At 40.4% G+C, this 18,888-nt stretch overlaps 2 protein-coding genes and 1 long non-coding RNA gene across 4 annotated transcripts; 1 reads left to right on the forward strand and 2 right to left on the reverse strand.

Annotated features, from left to right (window-relative positions):
- Positions 1–81: 81 nt before the first annotated feature.
- LOC109982205 (ras-related protein Rab-8B) lies at positions 82–3,459 on the forward strand. Its single transcript, XM_020631324.3, has 8 exons — positions 82–380; positions 947–1,007; positions 1,123–1,183; positions 1,282–1,359; positions 1,478–1,567; positions 1,692–1,757; positions 1,847–1,897; positions 2,351–3,459. Exons 1-8 carry the CDS (start codon positions 257–259, stop codon positions 2,441–2,443), a joined length of 624 nt encoding a protein of 207 aa, XP_020486980.1. The 5' UTR covers positions 82–256; the 3' UTR covers positions 2,444–3,459.
- Positions 3,405–14,767, reverse strand: LOC109982204 (transient receptor potential cation channel subfamily M member 1). Of its 2 annotated transcripts, XM_029276913.2 has the most exons (25): positions 14,632–14,767; positions 14,253–14,466; positions 13,829–13,953; positions 13,556–13,727; positions 13,066–13,240; positions 12,848–12,971; positions 11,119–11,191; positions 10,872–10,972; positions 9,757–9,930; positions 9,524–9,658; positions 9,361–9,411; positions 9,091–9,231; positions 8,971–9,000; positions 8,581–8,873; positions 8,008–8,236; positions 7,773–7,904; positions 7,533–7,661; positions 7,302–7,430; positions 6,948–7,199; positions 6,650–6,824; positions 5,929–5,949; positions 5,698–5,842; positions 5,402–5,607; positions 5,123–5,255; positions 3,405–5,030 (listed from the first exon to the last, which is right to left on the reverse strand). In XM_029276913.2, the coding sequence occupies exons 1-25, from the start codon at positions 14,632–14,634 to the stop codon at positions 3,677–3,679; spliced, it is 4,716 nt and encodes a 1,571-aa protein (XP_029132746.2). In that variant the 5' UTR covers positions 14,635–14,767; the 3' UTR covers positions 3,405–3,676. The 2 variants fall into 2 exon arrangements, with proteins under 2 accessions (XP_029132746.2, XP_065813276.1); XM_065957204.1 differs by lacking the exons at positions 12,848–12,971; positions 13,066–13,240; positions 13,556–13,727; ... (1 more) ...; positions 14,253–14,466; positions 14,632–14,767 and having other exon boundaries at positions 6,632–6,824; positions 11,119–11,256.
- LOC136179721 (uncharacterized) lies at positions 14,765–17,464 on the reverse strand. The gene is made up of 3 exons (XR_010666703.1): positions 17,080–17,464; positions 15,386–15,462; positions 14,765–14,827 (listed from the first exon to the last, which is right to left on the reverse strand). It is a non-coding gene; the product is annotated as an uncharacterized lncRNA (long non-coding RNA).
- Between the last annotated feature and the right edge of the window lie 1,424 nt (positions 17,465–18,888).

Raw genomic sequence — 18,888 nt, forward strand, 5'->3', positions numbered from 1 at the left:
AGCAGCTCTTCTGTCACTCACTGTCATTTTCCTCATTAAAGTGATGTGAAAAAGAGATTTGGTTGCCTATGGGTTGGCCCCCTTTATCCATTCAAACTGCATAGCCCATAATGCAATGTAAATAGTGACGTCACACATCGAGGCACCGGTCTGCTGCCAGTCTGCCACAGACAGCTGAGGGTTTTCGGACTGACTGGAGACCCCGGCCCACCACGGCCTTTTATTACCGAGACGTCGGAGTCCACATTGTGTTTCAATGGCGAAAACGTACGATTACCTCTTCAAGCTGTTGCTCATCGGAGACAGTGGAGTCGGCAAGACATGTCTGCTGTTCAGATTCAGCGAGGACTCCTTCAACACCACCTTCATATCCACAATAGGTGAGTTCCCTGTAGCCGCCCCTCACGATCAATCTGACATTATGCACAAAACAGAATAAAATGCCTGACTGCGTTTCAATAGTATTTATTCTATGGTTATAGTAATGGAGTAATTTATTTGTATAATATTGTTCAGCCCTACAATTTTTAAAGGACCTGCAGTAGCATAAGAGCAAGACAATGGACCATAGAGAAAAATTATAATGATCCCCTGTCCTTGATGGCTCATTGGCATCAGTAAGGTTAGAAATACAATATGATCATAACTATAGATTTAAAAAAAAAAAAAAATCTTATTGAAAATTTTAAACATTTTTTTTCTGTTTTTGGTTTTTACAATATTGTGTACTATCTCCCACACTTATCTACATTGTTCTACGTAGCTGGATGTGCAGTGACATTAAGTGATGTTCTCTGTTCAACTTGACATAACATTAACAGCCTGGGAACAAGTCCTCTGCATCTGTGGCATCTTAGGCATGTAAAACATGTCTTCATATAATCATATAACCAATCATTAGAGTAAGCACCAACCTATAGATGAATGTGTGTTTGTCCAACTGCAGGAATTGACTTCAAAATCAGAACAATAGAGCTGGATGGAAAGAGAGTCAAACTGCAAATTTGGTAAGTGTAATTTAGGTTTGGCTTCAGAGCCTGGCACAGTTATACATGTTTAAAGATACGAGAAAGAGAAAGAGAAAGAGAAACTAATGCACTAATGTTGATTTGATGTGTGCAGGGACACTGCAGGTCAGGAGAGGTTTCGCACCATCACTACAGCTTACTACAGAGGAGCAATGGTGAGTCCGCTCTGCATCCTACACTTCCACCCTGTGGGTTTATTTTATATGTTACAATTTGATATTATATGCAAATATTATCTTGTTTTTCTTCTAAGGGCATTATGTTGGTGTATGACATCTGTAATGAGAAGTCATTTGAAAACATAAAAAACTGGATTAGAAATATCGAAGAGGTAAGTGCTGAATTGAAACATTTTGTCTCAAAATTGTTTTTTTTACTTGCTGCTGTATGACACTGTCATACCTATAGAGTAACATACTTGACTTGATAGGTTTTTTATCTTCTTCCAGCATGCCTCGTCTGATGTGGAGAAAATGATCCTAGGTAACAAATGTGACATGACTGACAGGAGACAGGTGTCCAAAGACAGAGGTGAAAAAGTGAGTGTCTGCAGCCAGTCTTTACTGAAGACAGTCTCAGATCAATTGAAAATGCTTTTTACCTTTCTTATTTTGCACTAAGTGACACTGCCATCTACCCCCCCCCCCCCCCTCCCCCCTTTAGCTGGCTATTGATTATGGAGTGAAGTTCTTAGAGACCAGTGCAAAGTCTAGCTTAAATGTGGAAGAGGTAAGTGTGGTTTTTTTTAACTCTCAATGTACCATGTAACATAAGTGATGCATATGTAAAATAACTTTTGTTTTGTGTCATTATTCTAGGCTTTTTATACAGTGGGACGAGACATATTACATAACCTGAGCTCAAAGACAGTAAGTGATACAGACAATCCTAAAATAGATGCCAAACGAGAGGGACATTTTAAGTATGAGCTCTCAATTGATACAAATCTAATGAATTAAGTGACATTCATGTACACATTGTACTGTAATAACTAAAGTATTTCTAACATTTGGGGTACCGATAACCAGCTTACATAATAATTGTTATTTGCTAGGTATAAATTCCATAAATTATTCATAGATTTTCTGTTTTATTTGTAGTTTTATTCTTGAAAGCAAAAAAGTGTTTGTTTTTTTAAGAGAAAATGAAACGCCTGATAACCAGTCAACCATTTGCATTTTTTAGGAACCTCTATCTTAATATGTCCCGAAACCCCTGGTAAAACTAAATCTATGTTTTGGTAGATTGTATATGAAATGTGAAGCCTTGCACGTTTAAAATACTTACATTCATTTTTCCACTATCATATTTGTCTTTGCTAGACTGACAACAGTGCTGGGGGATCAGGCAAAGCAGTGAAGATCACAGAGAAAAAGTCGAAGAGGATAAAATTCTTCAAGTGTTCGCTCCTCTAGATCTCTAGTTTTCATGATTCAAGCGGGACTTTGCTGTTTTTTGGAGGGCTCTTGCCTTCTGGGCGTCTTCACAGCAGTGGCAGCAGTGGTCATGTTCAGAGGGCCTTTCTGCCAGCTGAAGCTCATGAGGTTCATGAGTGTTTGAGATGCCACCCTGTCCCGTTGACCAGAGGAGGATCAATGAGGACTAAGGCCTAATACTGTGTATACATTCATGCAAAGACTTGTGGCGTAACCACTAGCATTGGTTTGTAGCTGGTCCTGCAGTGTCTGCTTACAAGAGCAGAGTGATTCTGGGGGCACTCATTATACCTCTGCTGGAGCTTTGTCACACAAAATTGTCTTATAAATTATCAGAAAATGAAAAAATTTACATTTCATATATTGTAGCATTAAACTACCTGTTGTCATACTGACTACCACGGTGCTGTCAGACATATCTAGTCTCAGTATTGATTGTATTTGTGTAAATCAATGTATATTGATGAGACATAATCTCCTGTTGCACAGGCATCATATCTCTGTTCATGTGTGCCTAGAAGGACTCGGAAATTACGATAGAAAAGACAAAAATACATACGAGTATATCTAACTTTATTATTTATTCAAACCTTCATTTATACAGGTTCTTGTGTCAAAATGGAACTGTGAAAAGTTGCGTACTTACTCCATATTGTTATGTGATTGTCAGTATTTGCATGAAAGCTGTAGGGATACCTCAGAGAGGAATAATATAAAGCACATTTTGTAGTGATTGGAAAAACAAGTTTACGGACAGTATTTGAAAGTGTCAAGCGTATATGAGAATGTCATGTTTTTGCTGTTCACATATTGTATAGTCTGTCAGCACAACCTACTGTTGTGTATAAACTTGTTTTCTTCAACTGTATACATCCAGCAGGTTTCCTTTACAAATCCAACATAAAAATACAATGACAAGGGAAATCTATAATGTGAATGATTGTAAGCTATTGTATGGTTACTTAATGACAAGTAAAGAAAGTGGGTCTTTCAAAGAGCGTTGTTCTGTTTTTCTTGTTCTGCTTTTCATTAACGTCAGTCTTTTTTTTTTTTTGTCATTATTGCATCAAACAGGGAATTCCGGCTTATGGTACAATGCTGTGAATTTCCCAGATCTCTGCTTTTGGTTCCTCATCTTTTAGTTCATCTTCCTCATTTATTGTTTTATTTCCCTCTATTTCTGCTCTCATCAATCCCCTCTCTCGGTGGCATTTATTTCCTCTCCTGTGCATCATCTTCTCTATTCTCTGCCTCCTTTTTCTTCCCATCCTCCCCTGCCCCTTCGCAGGCATCAGTAAGGTCTTGCTCACTGCGAGAGGCTCTTACCCCCTTACTAACTGTCAAGTACTTTGCTTTCCTCTCGCTCTCGTTCATGCTTTGTGACCTGTGAGATAGCTTATACTTCTCATCGGCTACAGTCAGATACTGAGTTGTGTCAGAAAGGTTTCTTTTGGCCTTCACCTTTGCTGGCTCCTCCACCAGTTCTGTATCTTTACTTTCTAAAGGAATTTGATCAGCCTGAATCAAGTCCCTTTCCAGCTCTGCAGGCACAGTGCTAGCTTGAAACTGCTGGGCAAGAGTTCTGACTGTTGACACCTTAGGCATGTGACCAAAGGTGCTGGGATGGACCTGGTACTCCAAGTTTGTTGGCCACTGATTTGGTGCTCTAGAGGCCTGCTCCACTAATGACCTGTAGTCTGCAGTTTGCAGCACATCATCACCTGCTTCTGCTGGGTCGTAGATTATGCTGCTCATAGCTCTCTTCTTTGTGATAGGGGACGTTTGGCTTTCAGTTGGGATGTATCTCAATGACTTAGTCCTCTTTGGGGAGGAAGGGGTTTTCTCTGGCAGTAGGATCTGCTCTGAGGGTTCAACTGCTTCCTCTGGCTCATCAGGTGGGCTGATGATGATGGTGCTCATAGACCTCCTCTTCGTCAAAGGAGAGGTGGGTTGATCTTCTGCTGGATAGTATTTAAGGGATTTAGTCCTTTTTGGAGGAGAAGAAGGCCATAGTCTGTTCTTATCTGTTAGTCTGTCTAGCAGTATTGTGCTGCCTTGTTTCACGGTCTCTTGACTTGATGAGGCAGAAACAGGCTTTTGTTCACATGGGGATATGAGGATGTCCACGCATGAGCTTGGTCGTGATCTCTCCAAACCACCAACCTCTAAGGTCTGACCACCTTCCTTGGAATTCAGAGCGCAAACGCTGGAGGCTTGCCGCAGACTTTTCTCTCTTTCTAGAACAGCTTTATTCGCATCATCTGCTTCCTTCTGCTTGGACGCCATCTCCTCGATGTCCATGTGAAAGCGATAGAGACTGTAACCATCCGCACTGTTAATGCTGCCCTGGCGTAGAAGGGAGGAAGGGTCACATACGGAAGAGTTTCTTGAATAGGTTCTGGTCAGCTCCAATCTGTCTACCCCCGCAAGCTTTTCCAGGGCCACTGCCATTCGTCCATGGATCTCCTCCAGCTGGGCCAAGCGCAGATCCACTGTCTGCAGGGAGGCCTTCATCGTGTTCTCCCTCTCGTTTACCTCCTCCAGACGCATGGACATGTTCTCAACTCTGTCAGGGACATCAGAGAAACAAAAGTCTAAGTATAATCTTTAGACAAAATACTTTGAATTCTCTAAATGAAACTTGAAAATATAGTTCACCTTTCTGATGTAACCTTGATGCGTTCATCACTGGAAGACTGCTGCTCATCCTCTTTCTCTCGGAAATATTCCTCGACACATTGTTCCTCAAACTCATACAGACTTTTTAGCTCTTCAGGATTCAACCTAAGCTCTGGTAAAAAAACAAAAAACAAATAACGAAACAATGGCAGTCAGTATGTTTCATTCTGGATCCCTAGTATTTTTTAAAGTTACATCTGTCGGCTACAATAAAACAAACAAAAACAAAAAAACTCTTTAAATTGCAAGGGGACTTACTAAGTCCGCGGTCCTTCTCATCCAGCTCTCCTTCTTGTTTCTTCTTGGCACACCGCCGAAACAGCCTGTTGAAGAGGATGTAGAGGTGGCTGAAGATGATGAGAGGTGGAGGCAGTATTGGGCGGTCATGGAATGTCATGATCAGCTGATATCTCTGGAACTTCCACACCTGATTGGAAATGGACTTGACTTCAAAGAAGGTGTTGCTGAGGGACAAAAAAAACAAGCGACAGATTGTAAGAGTAGATATTTCCTGTAAAATAAAAGAGCTGTAGGTGATTGGAGCGGACACTTACTTGAACACTGCAATAAGCAAGTTGACCAGAAGAATATTTGCCACCAGAAGGTAACAGGCCATAATAGCAGGTGTGAGCCAGGCCCCAGGGATACATGGAGGCAGTTTCTTCCCATCCTCGTCATATAGATGTTCACCACATGGAGCTATGAGGAAATGCAGATATAGACTCTTATTTCAAGATCTTTAGCTTAATGATTTAAATTGCATTCTTGACTTGAAGACTACTCACGGTTTATTTCCATTGCATAGACTGATAAATACAAGAAAAGCACAGACACGCAGAAACAGAAAACGGAAAATAGAGAAAGTGTTAATAAATCAATAAACAACGTTTTCCTCATATTATACTTCTGTCAAGGTCAAGCTGAAGTCCATTCAAATGAGGACTGCTGTCGATAAGATTTCTCTCCAGTAATCAAACAACATAAAAAAAAAATTGCTGGACTGAAAAACTTTGACTTTTTTCTCTTTTTCTTTTCTTGGCAAGTCAGATTAAGTAATATTGGTTCATCAAAATCAAGAATGGCTAGCATTCATTTTGCAGACATGAGCCATCAGCTTCCAATATCAATATACAGAACATTAAAACAATCATATGCATTAGCAACTTCCTCAGGTGCCGTCTTAATATTTCATTGCCTTGCCAATTCAGGCTTTTTCATTAGCTGCGTGTTGCCTTCACCCTGACAGAAGAAACACTGACAGAAAATTATACTTGAAGGCAGATGATCACGATTGAGGAGATTTAAAACTACTTTTTACTTCCTCAATGCAAAACTTCTGCCATGTATTGAAAGTCAATTACCAGCAGAGGGAGACAGAGTATTAAGAGGTTACACTGTAACACATTATTGCTTAACATCACAGAATACAAGACACAGAAATTAACGTAACACTGATCATCTGCCCAGAATCAGGAAACAGAATCTTACTATGAATTCTAGTCTTACGGTCTATCGAGTCCGCAAAAACCTCTCCATAGATCATCCAATAGGGCATGTAGAAAATGTTTCTGGCCAGGCGCCATGTTGGCTCCTCATCAGGGTGAAGGATAGCTTGCCTAGCCACCCCGAAGCTCATAAGGACCACCAGCATAATCACCACAAAGTACATCATGTCTATCATCTGAAAGACAAGGAACAAACCTTAACATAAAATCAAAGTAAACTTCTGTTCATTTTATTTCAGTTTGGCATGTGAGTTTCATAAGATTTCTGCAGCTCAGAGTGAAACAGTAATTGTGATTACCATCTTCCCTATCATCATCACATAGGGTCCCAGGTATTTGTTGACTCCAAAGATGTCCAGTACACGAATGTACCAGAAGATGATGTCTATACAGTAGATGACTCTCCCATAGCCCAAGTAAGGTTCATGCTGCAGCCGTAGCATCATCCCAAGAAGGAAGGTAATGATGGCGACCATGTCTGTGATGTTCCAGTATTCCTCCAGCCACACACTTATCTTTTGTTTCAGCTTCCCCGGCTCTGACATCAGAATCTAGACACCAGGGTAAAAAGGGTGATTCAGAGCCCACCAATTATCCTCAACATACATTATTAGTTGAATAAGATCGTATTGATCGTGTATAACGACTTCTACCTGTCTGACTTTTTCCGAGCCAAGTGTAAGGATGTATGAAATGACAGTCCACTCTTGTATGGAAGGCCATCGCTCCATTTTCACGAGGATTATATAGTTGTACAACATCAAATAGCCCAGATAGGAAATCTTTTGGATAAAGAAATACCAGAATTGGATTGCACTTCAGTGACTACACTCCAAGATAAACGTCTGTATTAAATTGCTAATTATTACATGAAGGAAACTCACAGTGTTGAACCAGAACTTGGTGAATGGTGCATCATAAAACTCAAAGAACCTTTTGCCAATCGGGATTTTGCGAACATTAGTGCTACCCTCCTCCTCATCCCCCTTTCGGGAAGTCCCATCATTGGCATCCTGTGATGAAACAGCAGAATCTCAGTTAGGGCAAATTAGTTTTAATTTTGACAAATAAAGAATATAAACATAATTTGTAAAATCGAATAATAAGACAAGGTCAGTATGAACCCTGCTGGATTTTGTGTCGTCATCCTTGTCTTTTCCATCTTCTTTGTTTTCAGTTGCACTATAGGATGCATCATCTCCAATACGGAAATCCAGCAGGAGAATCAGAGGAGGACAGATGATCCCCAGAATAACCTAGGTGAGTAAATATAAATATTACACTTTGACACAGTGAGGTCGTTGGCCATTCTTAGCATTTTACAACTGTTGCCTAAAGGAAAACGTTTTTGATGTCAACCTTAAGGCCGGGATTTTTGCCGATCCTTAAGCAACCCATCCACATGTCAGTGAGCAACATCTGGCTGCAGGTGTGGGCGATGAAGTCACGTTGCTTAGCGGCCACAGCCAGCTTGAGACAGGTGGAGTTACTCCAGTTGACCAGCTCATAAGTCAAGAGTTTCATGGCCACCTGTTCATCATGTTTGTACGACTGGTCCAACAGCTCATACGCCAGCTGGCCAAATTCTCTGTGAAAGACGGGGAACAATAAAAAAATAACAATCTATGAATGACACAATAAAAATGAATCATCTATTAATTGTAGCACTTCTCAAAAGAGAGAATCATAAGGAGCTGCCTAAACAAAAACAAATGCAACAGAGGTATGAGAGGCAGATAGAGAAGTGAATGTAAATTAAGAAATTACATATCAAAGATTATAGTATATTATTAAGTGAGCTGGTAAGAGTATTGGATAGTAAACCAGATTAAGGTTGCTTCAGAAGAGGTACGCATCGGTCTGCTTTTCTTTTGGAAAGTACCTTGTCACTCTACATTTGAAACCTAAGTAGGGTATGTTTTATGTACTGACTTGGAGTTGTTCTCCAGGTCTTGCGAGATGTCATCCACCAGTTCGCTCTCAGAGCACTCATGGGCCATAGCTTTATACAATTTACAGGCCACCAGGGCCTTCGCCATGGCTTCTTCTCCACGTTGCCATAGGAACAGCGCCATCTTCTGGCGCTTCATCAGCACAGCCCACAGCATCAGCTCGTGGAAGGGGTGTTTAAATCGACAGACCTCTGGGTCATCCACATCAATTTCCACCTCCTCCTCTTTCTTCTTTTTTGGCTTCTTCTTGCCTTTTTGCCTAGGTTCATCATCCTTTATAAAAAATAAAAAAAATGGTAGATTATTCTAATGTATGGATTGAATTGATTTGGCTGTTTGACAGTGTTTGGTTGTGCAAAGGTTCCCCTACCTCCATCCCTAGAAGCTTCAGAGCTTTTGGCTGCAAGAAAAAACAAAAACACAATATATGAAATGCTACTTAACATGATGAAAACGCTATGTCAATTACTTTCTTCCACCCAGTGCGTACCCTTTTAAGTCCGTACAAATTATTGTAGAGGTTGCGGAAAGCCTTCCTGGTGTAATTACTCCTGTAAGCTCCACCCATGAAGCACTCCAGCACCAGACCAATATCAATCAAAGTGATCTGATAATCTGGAGGAAGGTTTCCCTGCAAAATCACCAGAGCAAAATGTGACAGTATATTTCTGGTTATCTCAAACATAAAAAAAAACCATCGCTACAACATAGCTAGAACTGTCAAAAGCGTTGGACATTTTTGCATTAAAGATTATGTCACCTTTTTGATATCCCTCACTACTGCATTCAGGTTATTAGCAGGGCCAAGTTTCTGGAAGAGGAGAAGAGCATAGATGAAAGGAAGAAACAGGATGTTAGTTATGATTGTCAAACCTTTTTTCACTATATTTATTAGAGCTGTAATTGGAGGGAGTTGAGCCCACCGTGTTGTATAATTCCTCAATTCTGGGGATGGTGAGAAAGTGGTGGATGTTGACCCCATTCTCAAGGAGCAGCTTGACAAAATCCACCCTATCCAGCACCAGAGCATCCATCATAGCCTGTTCGAGAGAGTTTACCTAAGAGAAAGGAAAATGATTGTTTAAGCACCGAAGCTTTCATTATATTGGTGTTAATACACTGAAGTGGGAGTTTACTACATGAACTCTGGTCTTACCCAACGAATCAACTCCAATTTCCTGGGGTCTGTTTCCTCTGGAGGTTCAGGCTTTGCCTTTCCCTTCCCTTTCCCCTTCTTTCCCCGAGCTTTGCTTCGAGGAGCGCTGGCAGGACTCTTTTGCCTCTCTGCTGTGGCTGCAGCATTTGTAGTGTTGGCCATGGCACCGGCAGGCTTTCAAAGTCAATCAATCAATCAGTCAATCAATTTTTATTTGTATAGCGTCGACTCATAACAAGCGTTATCTCGAGACACTTTACTCTTTGTCTTTTAACATTACAAAAGAGCAGGTAAAAAGACCTTACTCATTGTTATGTTAGAAAAAGCAGGTAAAAGACCTTACTTATTGCTATATTACAAATATAGTAATAAGTTCCTACAAAGTAGGAACACGGTGAACAGATAAAGCCTTAGCTGCTGTTTTTAAGCATCAATCAGTATCCTGCTGCTAGTATTACATTATAGAGTGAATAATTGAATTTGCATCTCAAAATCCAAATGCATCTAAATCTTTTTGTACTTTTGCTGTATCTTGTAAACACATTTCCCTCTAGTTAAGTTTGAGACAAATAACCTCCTTAAATTAATTAATCCTCAACCCTGATAGTTTTTTTTCCCTCTGGTATGCCCCAAAAAACATGTTGAATCTTAAAATTGCAAACAAATTCTTTCTAATCACTGCTGATGCCTGATGCATGTCTACTATAAGTCAGACGGTGTGCGGGAATTTGTTTGCAGTTTTGTTGGATGTGTTACTCTCCTACACAACTGTATTTTAAAATAGATGTGCAGAGCATTTTTGTATTTCACAATTTGTAACATGTAATGGTAAACATTTTCATGTCAGATTCAAATACTGGACTATTACTGGGTATTATTTCAAAATGTTACGTTAGACTGTAAGTTTGATATTGAAGTTAACCACGTATCATGCTGTGATGAGTAAGTCTTATCAAAGGAGATATACATGAATAAAATATTCTGCACAGTCCAACAAGTAACAAAAAAAAAATCATATTTTAGGGGGGCCATAAGCAACTTATTCTAAACCATTTTTTATCAGTCTTCTCAAGTGAATCATTAAGGTATTCTGTTCAGATAAGAGTCCCACTCACTGGTAAATTGTGACCATAAACAAAGATGTGATTTCGAGCAATATCCACTCTATTCCAGGCCAGAGCCAAGCTGAGCTGGTCAGCTGCTGCAGCATTTGTGCCTGATGCAAAGTAATGGAAGGGCAGGGAGAGAGAGAGATAAAAAAAAAGAGAGAGTGAAGGTAGGTTGCATTGCAAGAATATACTGCTGTGATGTATTTGTACACACACTGTTTAGGAATCTAAGTCTGATGCATCCTTATGATACCTTTTAACAAGGCAGTAAGAATGGCCATCTCAATATCTTGTTGTCCCTCAGAACCCATTCGAAAAACTGTGATCTGTATGTGAGAGGAAAAAAAACAAAAGATAGAACGGCAGTCATGAAATAAAGTTCAACTGTAACAGTTGAATCCATTAATGGGTGAATGAATGAAGGGGTTCATTTGTGACAAAGTATAAACATGTATCAACCGATGGGAGCTTCTTTGCAGGACCTCTCGCTGCAGCACGTTGCGGCTGACCCCTTCGAGCACAACAGGCTAATTTACTTCTCAGACAGCGTAATAGTGCTTTCCTTGTTACAGACTGGACTATATCGAATGAAATTATGCTGACCAGCCCATCACATGTGCAGCCATGATAAATGGGATTAGGTTGGCATGAATATGTGGCACGAATCCAGAGCATTCAGAGCTGGCCTCGGGATGCGTTGATAATGAGTAGCCATGAAGACTGAAAACTTGTGCTGCTCTTTTAGACTGTTATACGCTGCATTGTGAGCTTTGTAAGACTGATATTGTGGTGAACTCCTACTTTAGTTAAAAAAATGTTATCCGGGTGTAACACCACAGCAAAGTCAGCCTCTAAATCAGTGTTTTTATTTGTCTAACCCAGCTGTTCACTTGACATGCACTTAGGATGAAAGGATTATGTGTGGACCAGACAGTGACACTGATTCACCTGTAGGTTAGTCATGGCACTTTAGCTTAAGAACAGGCAATAGTGTGGCCTCTCAGTTGTGTATAAAGAGCTTAAACAATTTGATGATTCTGTCACATTCTCGGGGTTAGGTTATCAGTGAAAACTAAATGGGATGGGGAAAAAAAGCCTGCAGCTGTATGCTCTTTAAAAAAGCAGTTTAAGTTGCTTATCTGGGTGTGTTGGGGCATTAGGCAGTCTAATACATCGGGGGATATATGAACCAGAGTCTCTAGTGAAGTGATAGCACTCTGGGGACTGAAAAAAAAAGAAAAAAAAAAGCTTGGCCAGTGGAGAGAGGGAGAGAGGAACCGGACGGAGGATTAGGGAGATGGATCCTCTCCTCCATCTGTGTGCTGCATGCTTACTGTGAAAGGATGGAATAAGAGCTTCTGCTAAGCAGGTGGTAGTGTGCACTGATCTTTCCCACCCAAATGCATGGAGTCTGGAGATTATATGCCCTGGGTATTACAAACTACTAATCACATCACTTATGTCGGCGGGAAAAAAGATGCAGCTGCAACAATCGCTGCCACTATTTATGTATCTCCAGCAATCACTCTCAGCTCAGGGATTAATCTGCTATCTGAGTCGAATCTTAACAGGGTGTGGGTTTCATCGTGGATCTTATATTGTTTACATTGAAGTGAAGAGTTTAACGCCGCAGAATTAGACACCCACCACCCTTTCACAGCTGTGTGCGCTTACACATCAAGGTAGATGATGATGTCCGAGAGTGAAGCTGCAAATGCCTCAGATTAGATGACATACCACACATGACCATAGGAAGCAGGAGTAATGACTAGCACGTTGTGGGGATTATGTTTATTCAATATGTTAATGGGAATGCACAGATGAGTGGAATGGATGAATGACAATGGAGACCAGATGCTTCACAACTCACAGTATTTATTGATTGACACAATCATCTTTAGATACAAGATAAATGTAAAAATAGTAATGAAATAATGGTAATATTTTTTTTTCATTTTGGGTGGTTTCATACGGATACTCACCAGTTCCCTTTTCTTCATACACTCCATAACCATTAGCAGGATCTGCTGAGATTGGCTTTTGCTATAATTAAAAGTCTTCTGTATAGTCACCAAAAGTTGCTCTCTGACGTCATCATTAACAAGTCTGGAACAGGAGATTAAAATGGGACAATTCAGCTTCTTATTACAAAACCAAAGTATCAGAGTACATCTAAAGGAGAAACTGTCTTTAATCTCACCCTCCGTCTTCTGAGAACTTGTGTGCAAACGAAATGATGTCAGAAGCCCGGCCGCTGCCGTCACACACCACCACAGGGATGGGTGGATCGTCCCTCAAACTCTCCAGGACAATGGAGATTACATTGGGACCTCCTTCCACTATCAGGCACACCAGAGGAACCCCCTGACCCAAACCTGGAAGACAAAGTCAAACATTGCTTCTTGCGTCCACCTCTCTAGTGTTATCTTATAATACAAAGACAAGATGTGTGTTGATACTGATGTGATGCACGAACAGGCAAAAGCAGAAGACAGGAAGTGAAGTCAGTGGTGACAGCTGGGCATCCCTTTGCTGTCCCTGCCTTACTCGAGCCCCAGGCATAGGATGACAAAGGGAAGCCCATAGGTCACAGAGGAGCTCTCCATCCATGTGTCCAACAAGACTCAGGCTCACACTTAAACATCATGACGGATCGTATTATATTGTGTGTGAGGGGCGCTGTGGCTTACGTGTGTTGATCTTCTGAAGGGAGATGTGCTTCTCCAACAGTCGACGGAGTTTGACCTCAGAGCCGTACTTTCCACAGGTGCCGTTGTCGGTCAGGATGAAGTGGGAGTGGCTGTTGTTGAGCACAGCTAGCTTGCTTAGTGGGTTCCCCATCGTTTGATAAGGTCTAGTCACCTGAAGAAAGGAGAAGCATGTTTTAAGAGGAATCATTGGTAAGAAAAATGTGTTTTTTGGGGAGTTGGAGAAAGACTTGGTAAAGCTGCAAAAGTTCTCACATCTTTTCCTATGAGATCCTCTTTGTTTTCCAAAATCCCCCACGGTGCGATTCCTATTGCGCACACCTTTCCGCGTGACTTGGAGGAATGGTCCTTTAAGGCATCTCCAACATGTCGGATCACCCCTATGGTGGAAAGAGAAAAACACAGCAACAGAAATGGTAAGTCGTTCAACTTCCTAAATGAGGCCGCATTTTTTTTGGACACACCATGGTTACTGCATGCTATCTCCACACAGATTGTCATTTGGGATGAATTTTGCCCCAAAAGCTCTAATTACAGTGCTTAAACCTGTGACAATGGGCTGGTCAAATCTCCCTCCAGGAAATTGCAGAATTGGTGTTATGTAATTTCAACTGAAAGGCGAGGTAATCTTCTAATGTCATAAAACAGTTTTTGGTTGAGTGAAAATTAAGTGTCCTACCTGTGTTGACTCCGCCCGTGAAAATCCACGCTCCGGTGGTGACAGCAGCTTTTATCAGGCCTTTGCCAAACACTTGCTTGAGTTTGGGCTGAAGGTCAAAGTTCTGGAGACCACCGTGTACAGAGATGAGCAAAGTGGGCAGCTCCAACTGCCAGTCCTTCACCATCAGATGCAGGAGGTTGTCAGGCTTGGTGTCATAAGTGACTCGAATATACTGGAAAGGAAAGAAGGGGAATAACAGAATTGTGTTGGCTGTAATTTCTTCATGTTGCAAACAGTGGTTGAGATATAAACAAGCTGTTGGAGGCCACATGACACCCACTCACTTCCTTCATGTTGTTGTAAACAGAGAAGTCATTATTCAGCGCCTGACACTCACCATGGCCTTGTTGATGAATCCTCCACCCTGGAACTCGATTATGCCAAAGGCGTCTGTTGGGTAGGTCCTGGTGTGCTTGACCACACTCCATTTGTCCTTTGGGGTGTCAATCTGCACCAATTGGTGTGATTCTTCGACTGAGTTGGCACCAGGAGGGATGGCCGCGTGCTGTGTGGTTAGCTGACCACAGGCACATCTAGATCGATCACAGAATAAGAATGACTTAATAAACATGTGCGTCCTGAGAACTGTGTAGTTGCATGGCCTTATCCCTGACTTCCAAACTTCAACATTGTGTGATACTGTAGCTCATTGAAATTTCAGACTAGTAAACTGTTGTAAGGGGGGATGAACCATGTTTGAAATGAATAGTGCAAGCCAAAGCTGTTGTTTAGTCTGCTCATGAAGACTGTGTCACACCGCATCCTTTCATGACTGTGCCTGTTTCTGGGAAATACGTGCCAAAATTAACAAAGTGCTGCACAGCCGGGCTTCTCTCAGCCTGTCGTTGGGAACTGGATGGTAACTATGCCTGACTTTACACTCTGAGAAATCTCCTGCAATTATAATTATGATTTATAATCTGTCTTCAGGAACACATTCATTCAACATTGTACAGTAAGAGTACAATGTATTTGATGAGTTTAGAGTCACATTGTAGTAACATTTCAAAAGAAATAGTTGAAACTAGGCAACCTTAAACTTAAACTAAAAAACAATGACATATAAACTGTTATTTGATTAAAGTAATTACCTGGTTGGGTCCTTGCTGGGGAAGATGTGAACACATTCTCTTTTGTGAAAGTTCCTCTCGATCCAAGCTTTTTGAGCCTATGAAGAGAAAAAGAAAGAGAATCAAAGCGTTAGCTGACACAGTGTCATACTTTAGTCACAAGGAGATCATCTTTGCTGAATTTAGGTTTCACTATCTTGTCTGATAGAAGCTGCAAAAAAAAAAAAAAAGAAGAAAACACACAGTGAGAGGAAATGTGCTCAAAAGGAAAGTGTTTCTAAGGCGGCTGTGAAAAGCTGTGTTGAAAAGTGAAATCATAGTTCTGGATGATTACATTTTAGTAATGCTGTGATTTAAGAATGAACATACAGGAAGAGAAGAATAAGACCCCTTGCATTGTCCAACTAAAGCTTCATAATCAAATCTAGCTCTGATTACTGTCTGGTGTTTTTCCAGTGCTGAGAAAAAGTGACCTGAGTTCAAAGCAAAGTTTCTCTGAGGGCCATTGTTGACGGCAACGGCCCAATTAAAAGTGAGGCTTTTGGAAGCAAATCTTTCCAAGAAAGCACTCAGCTGTGAAATTGAAAGAAAGTTTTTGATATTAAACGGCATCGACACCTTAAAATATAGACTTCTGTTTACTTCAAGCATGAGTCTGAAGTCTCATAAGTAGAAAAGAAAAGACCTGAGATCAATGCAAGAGAAGTTTTTGTCACAGTTATCATAATTTGCCCATAACACATTACAGTTCTCTCTTTCTTTCTTTTGTATCTGCACACAATGGCCTGAACCAGGCAGGAGGCTCAGCAGCAGGGGGACTGCAATATCTACACAAATGATCCCGGACTGTCTGATGTTTACTGAGTAAAAGGGAAAAGATTGTATTTAAATGTTCTTCAGAAATATTTAGATTATGTGCGTACTAATGTAAACAAAATCAGTTGACATTAATGTTTATACGACGCTCGTAACATCTATATTGTTTGAATCCAATTCTCTCCAGCCTGTCCATAAAACACAAGGCATGTACCTTTTAAAAAACATTTATGAATACAAATATTTAGCAGAAATGTGAATTTATACATAATGCATATTATTAAGTCTCACCGCTTTTATTATTGCATCTTTGATTATTGTTGAAGCTAAATATATGAACTTTAAGACTTCTTTATTTCTAATGTAGACTTATTCTCCTTCTCCTCATATATATTTAAATCAAACCAGGGACTGTGTGCTGCTGCAATGACCTTATTTTTTCCTACCAGACTCATTAAAATATCATCTCATTTGCTTTAATAAATAACATTCTTATGATAATGACTTGTAAAGAAAAGAGATTAGAAAAAAAAAAAAAAATCTATACTACATATATTAAAGATAACCTAACATTCCTTTTTAAAACTACATCAGATCAGCATTTTCCTATTTAGAATTTAAATATGTTAAACAAGGTAGGTTGTTGCTAATGTTTTAACATTCTGTTAATTAAGTCCAAGGCATATTGTTCTGTTTTCAGTCTATTTCTTCTTCTTCTTCTTTTCTCTGTCTTATTTCTCTGTGCTGTCAGTTTACAATCACTACATCTGAATTAACTTTCTACTATCTATAATTAATCCTAAATCACTTCCCACTCTGTCAGAATAAATTGAATGTCAATTAAAGCCCTTAAATTCAGTTTTTAAGGCTTCACCCTCCCAGAATGGAGATAAACTTACAAACAATCTTCTCTCCGGGCTGCAGAGTCCTGTCTGAAATGCGGCTGTAGATTAAACCTAGAAAGCAAGAGATGTTGTCTCCAGCCTGCTGCTCCTCAACCAGACCTCTCTCCTGGTGCTGCTCTCCCGCTCGAGTGCTCTCATTGAATCCCACAGGACATGAAACTTCTTCACTTTATGAGGGCCCGTTAATATGATAAGCATGTGAGCAGGGCCTTTGTTCGCCCAAGTCTCATGACTCCAGTTCAAGGTAATCCTTTTGGGAGTCCCATGACTCCCTCTCCATGCCCACAGGGTATTTTCATCCTTCGCTTGAACAAGGCACAATAAATCTACTTTGATAAGCGGCCCCTAATCTCCCAATTTGTTGAAAACTCCTTTGTGTTCACTTCACAGTGTGGAAGATCTTAGCTTGTGTGAGAAGCCCGAGCATAGCTGCTAACCTTAAAGTAGACTGCAGACTTGATCAGAGGCTCCCCAACTTTTCATCCGAACATTTTCACCCCCTCCAACTACTTTGATTTCAACCCAATTTGCATAATTGAGAGAATTGGATGCAGGGCATTCTCTTGGAAGGTGCCTTGTTAAGACATGACTGGGCTCCAGTTGGGGGCAAGGTCAGTCAATGCTAATTGCAGTTAATCTCTATTTCCACTCAGCATGTTTTCATGAAGGAAAGAAAACTCAGCAGACCAGCAGTTCGGGATTCCTTTAGTCCTGCTTTTACAGTTTTGTCATGTTATAATGATAATTTGTATTTCTTGATTAAAAGTCTCTCTGCAGGCTAATATTTCAGCTTTATGCAAACTTTTTAAGCTGTAGGTGAAACAGATCATTTAGATATTAATGTTTCTTTTTGGGTATGAAAGGTTCAATCTGATCTATTAAGATGCATTTATAATGAATGCTTTTGTTTTAAATGTTACACTTAGTTAAATAACTCATTTAAACAATTGAAAGTGATAAAGGGCTTTTAGGTGCATGCTTTAACGGCTTGATGAAGGAATTAGGTGCATGAGCCGGGAGCAGAGATGGAGTTAACAAGCACAAAGATGTAGACACATTTTTAAAACCTTCCCCATGTTGAAAGGATTTGATAAGCTCTCCTTTTATGGTTGAATTGAGCACTTTGAGGCTGACTGTAACTCACAGAAAAAGAGACAAGGGAGCTTGGTGGGTGATGACTCAGAAAGACAGAAAGAAAGAGAGGCTTTACACTCCCCCTCCCCCCCACTCCCCTCCCCCAAACTTCCCCCCTTTTTAGTCCTGCTACATTGAAGAGCGCACGTGGGTCGCTGTTAATTATAGCTGAAGAAAACAAAGTGCATTTCCAGAAGGGGTTTGGTGAGTTATGACGCAGTTATTTCACCGTACTTAAACTCATTAACCACAGCAATTAAAACCAAAATCCAGTAAGCAACCAGCTGCCTCATTAAGGGCTGCATTGGAGCACTTTAACAACAGAATCAGAAACACCTTTAAGAATTTGATACTAAGGGATCAGATTGGGTCACATTGAGCAACTTAACGAGATTTAAGACAAGCCCCAGAACAACACACAACATTCTTTCCTACATGCAGAATTTGGGTCACTCTAAACAAAAGAAATAGTGTGTGGCGGAAATAACATTTGTTGCACTGCTGTAGAGGAAATAGAAGCATTTTCAACTCTCTACAATAATGCTTTTGCTCCAATTCTTGGATTTTTGAGTGACTCCAATACGAAGAACATTTTTCCATATTTTCCTCAAAGAACAAGCACTTCTATGACTTTTAAAATGTAGTATGAAGTTTTTTTGTAATTTCACT

Source organism: Labrus bergylta, chromosome 7 (assembly GCF_963930695.1).
Source record: "Labrus bergylta chromosome 7, fLabBer1.1, whole genome shotgun sequence".
Taxonomy (NCBI): Eukaryota; Metazoa; Chordata; class Actinopteri; order Labriformes; family Labridae; genus Labrus; species Labrus bergylta.